The sequence below is a fragment of the Opisthocomus hoazin genome, chromosome 22, assembly GCF_030867145.1.
Source record: "Opisthocomus hoazin isolate bOpiHoa1 chromosome 22, bOpiHoa1.hap1, whole genome shotgun sequence".
NCBI classification, from domain to species: domain Eukaryota; kingdom Metazoa; phylum Chordata; class Aves; order Opisthocomiformes; family Opisthocomidae; genus Opisthocomus; species Opisthocomus hoazin.
Window position 1 is genome coordinate 10,773,869 of NC_134435.1, and position 6,660 is coordinate 10,780,528.

At 52.7% G+C, this 6,660-nt stretch overlaps 1 protein-coding gene across 1 annotated transcript; it reads right to left on the reverse strand.

Moving 5' to 3' along the window:
- Positions 1–1,376: 1,376 nt before the first annotated feature.
- MSX2 (msh homeobox 2) lies at positions 1,377–5,813 on the reverse strand. Its single transcript, XM_075441708.1, has 2 exons — positions 5,459–5,813; positions 1,377–1,801 (listed from the first exon to the last, which is right to left on the reverse strand). The coding sequence occupies exons 1-2, from the start codon at positions 5,811–5,813 to the stop codon at positions 1,377–1,379; spliced, it is 780 nt and encodes a 259-aa protein (XP_075297823.1).
- Positions 5,814–6,660: the final 847 nt, after the last annotated feature.

Here is a 6,660-nt window from a genome sequence, read left to right on the forward strand (position 1 = left end):
TCTTTCTTCCACGACAACATGCTAAGAAAATAAATCCAGGAGAAGCTCTGCCTTCAGTGCTCCACAGCCTTTGGAGTAACTTTCTCACGAAGTTTAGCAAGAGTAATACACATAATACAACAGTTACAAGGAGAAGCCTGGGGAAGATATTGCCAGCGCTCGGGGAGCTCCCACGGGGACAGGCAGGTTACGCAGTCTCTTGGCAGCCCACCGTCCTACGAGTAGGGTTGGTTGTTTGCGATACCTGGATCTCTCTTAAGAAGGGCTTAAAGCATGAGTCACTTCTATTGGCATCCTTTGGGAGGGAAGGAGAGGAAGACTCGGGGGGTTCTTCTGTTTAATATAGACTGTTGCAAATACGAATAAAAAACCCCAAGCATCTCCCAGAACTGTTCAACAATCCTTTGCTCACCACCACTGTGGAAACAACCCACGTCTTCTTTCCCCAAAAAGCTTCCTTCCCTCTCTCCTGGTTTTCAAACAGCATTGGAGAGCCAAGATTACCTGGCTGTAGCCAAAAATTTCTAAGCATGCCAATAGGAAGAGATAAAGAGCAGACTGCCTAATAACCCTCCCTTGCACTTTACCTCCCGTCACAGTGCTTAACGAACGCTGAAGCTATTTATACAGATAAAGGCATTACAGGAGCCAACTGTGGATAAATCTGTTGCTCTACATTTAGGGACCCTGATGCTCATCTTGCTGCAAAAATCTGCTGAGGTTTGGGATGCAAAAACTCTCCCTACCCCCAGAAATGCAGGAACTTGCTGGCTCTAAACTTCACTCAGACTCTACTGGGTCTAGTTTCTATTTACATGGTGTCTCTAGCTAAGGGCTCTGCTTTCTTTAAAACAAAAACAAAAAAAAACCCAAACAACAAAACCTTGATTATACCTTTTTATTTCCCTCCCTCTTGCCCCCATATTAAGTGATGTCACTGGAGAGTGTGGATTTAGAGCATACACCCCTCTTACTTTAAACTTGTGTTGGGCCCCATCAGGAAGGCGTCAGGAAATCTCTGCCTCCGTAAAATGAGATTGCTTTTTCACTCATTCCTTTTTATTCTAGTTTTACGTGCACTGCATAAACCCCCTACATTTGCTCAAATGTTTTTTCTCTTTTTTTCTGTTTGTTTGTTTTTACATATTTTTTTTCTTTGAGGATCAGACTCTGAGCGCTCAGAGCACTCTCAGAAGACACCCAACCCGTAGCATACAGGATGCCTTGCTTTGCTAACGCAAACTCCCGTACACTCAGGATGGCAGACAGAAGCGTGCAGAAGGAACGGCCAGTACTGGTTGGTGTACTGCCTTCTCAGGGTTGGACGTGATCCACCAGGAAGTCTGTCTCACTGTCACTTTGTCTTTCTGATCTTCTTAGGATAAGTGGTACATGCTGTATCCAACTGGAGTAGCATAGAGTCCAACGGGTGGGATAGGAAGCACAGGTCTGTGAAAAGGGTAGGATGTTCCGTACAGTGAGGCAGCCTGGATGGGAGAGTTGATGGGGAAAGGGAGGCTGAACCCCGACGGCAACATGGGCTTCGCTGCCATTTTGAGCTTCTCTAGCTCAGCCTCCTGCAGTCTCTTGGCCTTGGCCCTCCGATTCTGGAACCAGATTTTGACCTGGGTCTCTGTGAGGTTGAGGGAGCTGGAGAACTCGGCTCTCTCGGCGATGGACAGATACTGCTTCTGGCGGAACTTGCGCTCCAGAGCCAGCAGCTGGGAAGTGGTGAACGGGGTTCGGGGCTTCCTATTCGTCTTGTGCTTCCTCAGGGTGCAGGCAGTGGGGCTCAGGTGTCCTGCAAGGAAGGGAAAGGCCGGTTATCACAAAAGCAGAGACTGCTGGGCGTTCTGGAGAGACGTGCTGGATTGAGTCTGGGATGGGAATGGGGGGGTATCTGAAGGGAGAGTCCCACCAGGTGATACCCTCGAAACAGGGGATCCTTTTTCAAGCTGCTCTGGAAATCTCTTCCTGGCCAAAGTCATGCTCACAGGACTTCAGAGATGTCCTGGGAAGTGAAATTTATGTTCAGTGATTTCAAAAGGACAGCTTGTAGGCAAACAGGGCACCAAGGATTCGCAGACACACACACACAGCAGATCTCTTTAGGAGTCACATCATAGGGGTCTAGGGCACACGAAACCGCTGTCTTCGTAGCTGCAGGACTGGAGGAGTAACTCCAACAAAGTGCAAGACAAACGTATATGCAGAAGCAGGAGATTCACAATAGGACAGTGGCACAAGAGACAAGCCCAGCCCAGCCCCACTCTAGGATTTCTCCACCAAGAGCAACAACTCAATCCTATCTTTTTTCTGACAGCTGAAGTGGGTCTCGTAATTTTTGTGGTTTTGATAACTGGGCATTTTTCTTGCTATTTCTTCTCTGCTTGAAATCAAGAGCAAGTTTTACCTCTGCTGAACAACTTTTCTTTTAAGAAGTATTTTCTGTTTTTCAATCAGTATAAAAAAAAAAAGCAAGCAGTGCACTTTTCATTCAACATTTAGGTTTCATGACATTTGCCAATTAAAAAATCCCACATAGCTGCAGCATCCATAGCCAATGCAAGTCAGGAAGTCTACTACCTTTTGTGCTTGCCTTATAATCCCAACCAGGTCACGTAGACGTGCCCAGGATGGCACATCGCTGACTTGTCTCTCGATTCATTTTGCATTTCACTAGTAATTTTGCAATCTAAAGAATAATTAAGAAGTGTGCGGCTGACTTGAAAAGCTTAGCAATTTGGCTGTGCTTCGGATCACTCCCAGAGTGTACGACGAGCCACTCTGGCTCCCCAGCTTGACGCAGAAAATGACACACAGGCTGCTCTTAAGAGGCTGCTAAATTTTGCGCGTGCTGTCGTGTCTGGTTCAAACGCTTGTCAGGATTTGCACGTTGTGTTTTCTGAACCCCTTTCATTTTCCTCTTTTATTTTTTTGAAATAAACTAGACCACGAAGCTGTTTCAGTGAATATCATGCAATTTTAAAAAAATCCCACGAGGAGAGTGTTCAAAAGTTCAGAAAGGAGAAGGAGAAAACAGCTACAGCAGAAGTTCAGTTTCTCTTCTTATTCTTCTTCTAGACACCAAATGCGAAAAGTAAAGTCCTCTTGGTAAACAACTTGCCAGATACCGTCTAATGATCACACGGGGACATTTTAATAATCACGGTGCTCACCGTGACATTTACTTCACTCCTAAAACTCCACTAAATCGACATTACATTCACTACCGATCCCCCCTTTATTCCACTCTCTCTTTTCAAACGCAAGCTATTTTCCCCTTCAGAGTTGAGCTCTCCGAAGACCCAGCTGGGGGGGGGGGGGCTTTGCGAGGGACCCCGCGGCTCCGGGCATCGCCCCCTGTCCCAGCGCCTTCCCCGCTTGCGGGTTCGCCCGACCCGTCCCGACTTCTGCCACGCGCGGGGGAAACGGCAAAAAAAGTTCTTTAAAAATTAAATCCCGGACAAATATTTTCCCCGGAATACACCCAGACGTTCAGGGGCTTCTTCCCTCACCATCCCTCAGGGGACTGCCAAACTCTGATAAGAAGCAGGGATCGCCGCCACCGCAGATAAACGCACACTGCCAGTCCCCAAGCACTCGCCGCAGTGATTTATTTCGCTGTTTTGTTTTTTCTTTTTTTTTTTTTTTTTTCCTCCTGTTTATTCTCCGCATTCTGGCCAGCGTCGGACAAAACCCATCCCTTGGAGACTCTTCCTTCCCCGTGTTGCTCAAAATGGAACATTTACAGCTTTCCCCCCCCGTTCACCCCACCCGTAATATGAATAATAATAAACCGAGGAGCTACTTCTCGCGCCCAAGCCCTCCGCGGGGCAGCGGGGCTTCCCGTGGAAGGACCGGTCGCTGCCTCCCGTCACACCGGCTCCGGGGTGCCGGCAGCCGGTGGGGTGGGACGTCGGGAAGGCGACCGAGGCCGAAGGACCTTCCCTTCCCTCACCATCATTTTTCGCCCCAAATCCCGCTGAAGTCACCGTACCTGAACTCCCTCGCTACTGAAGTCGTTTACAAAGCTATTTTGCAGATCTCACGAACCGCCGATTTTAATAGCGAAAGAGGAGGAATTTCGGAGAAAAAAAAAACATACCGGCCTGGTCTAAGTCTGGGGTTTAGGGCAGTGGTAGGGGAGGGGGTCTGGGGAGCAGCACAGGCTTTTCACGCTTTTCCAGCCAGCTTGAAGGTACATGAAAATCGCAAACCGGAGCTGCGCAGGGAATGACACCGGGGGGCTGCTTCCCTCCCGGGCCTTCTCCCAGCACGTCAGAAATCAAACTAATCCGGGGTTATCACAAAGGAAAGAAGGCGGCTGAAAGCCAAATCGAAACGATTGTCCCCCCAAAAGAGGAGCTGTAACAGCACTAAACTTCCATCTTGCAATGTCAGATTACAGGAGCAAATTCTGCCAGCCTGTCCAGCTCAACAGTTCGCGTCTGCAAAGTCACGAACTTCAATAAAGCAGAGCATCTGTATTTACACCAGGCAAGTCAGGGATGCGTGGAGAGCGGCTCGATCTGCTGGTACAGGTGTTCAGCCGCCGAGGCTGCGGCGATGGGAAGGCAGCGCCTAGCACTGCCGGCTGACGTTTTTCATCTCTTCCTAAAGGTAGCTTCGGGGCTTTTTATTTTTTAAAAGCTGCTAAATTTTGTGGGGTTTTTTTTTTGTTTTGTTTTTTGTTTTTTTTTAAGGGATCTCACTGAAGGCGAAACGCAGCTCAGCGGAGACACAGCAGCGCGGCTCGAACGGCAGCAGGGTTTGAGCAGTCACCGGTCACCCACGGATCGCCTGTCCCCAAGGCGGTGGGGACGGGGGTCGGGAGAGCTCGCAGGGGGTGAAGGGGTCGGGCACAGCTCGGGAAGCTCGGACAGGCTCCGTGCAACGAGGCGGGGAGGAACAAACACCGCGCCGGGAGAGACCGCGGCCGGAGGCAGCGCGCAGAAAGCGCGCAAGGCTGGGAAGGACAATTCCCGGGTATTTACGAGCGAGGAGGCTGCATTGCAACGCTTGGTGTGAGGGAGGAGGAAACGGCGAGAATCTGCATTTGTCTTTGCGATAAATGGGCAACCTGGCAGCCGGCGAACCGTGTGCTGGGAAAGGGAGCTAGCCCCTGGAAGCTCCTGATCTTTCTATGGTTCGAAAAGCATTATATACTTCTATAAGTACGTATAAACATATATATATAACTGTATAAAGATATAAATACATAACACGCCTATGAAGAAATATGTAACACATAAAAATCACACACAGGCAGATACACGATAGGATCTTCGACTCATACACACTCAGACTCTGACATGCATGTCTGTCTGTACACATGCAGCGTGCTCCTGCGCATCTGGCCGCCCGGGGGCCGGGGCTCGGAGCCCGGGGCCGCAGCGGTGCCCCCCCCCCCGCCCGCCCGCCCGCCCCGCAGCCCCCCGCTCCCCCGGCCACTCACTTGGCGGCGGGGAATATCTCCCGGCCTCCTGGATCCAGGACGTGCCGTCCTCCGAGTTCTCCGATTTGACCGACGCGGTGTCGAAGGTTTTTGTCAGCCCCCCGGGGGGGCTGTGCGCGTCCCGGGAGCCGTGGCCCGGCAGCAGCAGGTTCCTGGAGGTGCCCACGGCCGCCCCGTCGGCGCTGCCCCCCGCCGCGGCCGGCGGCAGATCTTTGGGCGGTTTCTTGTCGGACATGAGGGCTTCCACGCTGAACGGCAGGCTGGACACCTTGACTTTGCGGTGCTCCTCTGCGCCGGCCGCCGGGCCCTCCTCGTCGGAGGAGAAAACCTCCTTGGCCTTGGAGGGGGAAGCCATGGCGTGTGCGGAGCGAGGCTGGAGCGGGGCCGGCCGGGGAAGGGAGCGGAGCGGAGCGGAGCTGGGCTGCGGCTCTGCGCGGCCCTGTCCGGCCCGGCCCTGTCCTGCCCTGCGCGGGGACTGCGCGAGCGGAGTGAGGCGCTGCGGGGCCGCCGCCCCCCTTTTTCCCCCTCTGGGGGCTCCCCGGCTCTTTCCTCCTTTGGGAAGTGGAGCAGACGCCCCGCGGGCCAATCAGCGCCCGCGCTGGGGCCTGACGTCGCGGGGTGACTCACCCCATTGGCTCGGCAGCGGGAGGGCGGGTAGAAACCCTGCCTTTCTTCTTTTTTTTTTTTTCTTTGCTTTTCCCGGGGCTTATTTTGTTTGGGGTGTTCCCGTCCCCCCCCCCGTCCCCCCCTCCAAAATGAATGAGGAGTTAATGACACGGACAGCCGGCGGAGCTGTGCTTATTAAGGAGCCGTCCAGGGTTATAATCTACCAAAGCAAGGAAAAAAACCCCAAACCCCGGCGGGGCAATGAAGGCTGATGATTAGGCGAAGAGGAAACTTTAGAAGATCGCGGCTCTGCCTCCTCCCGGCCCCTCGCCCCCCCGCCCCCCCCAGCCGCACCCCCGCCCCGCGGGTCCCCGGGACACGGGGTGCTTTCTCACGGGGTTGGGGGGTGCGGGGTGCTGGACCCCGGCTCAGCCGAACGGCCCCGACTGCTCCCAGCCGCTTATTTTTCGTCCGAAGAGGGGGGGTTTGTTTGCGTTTCCCCGGCAGCAAGACCCAAAGCCGGGCAAAACCACTCTGCAGAGGTTAGATCTGTAATTATTATTTTTTTCCGGCGTCAATTACACACGTGATGAATA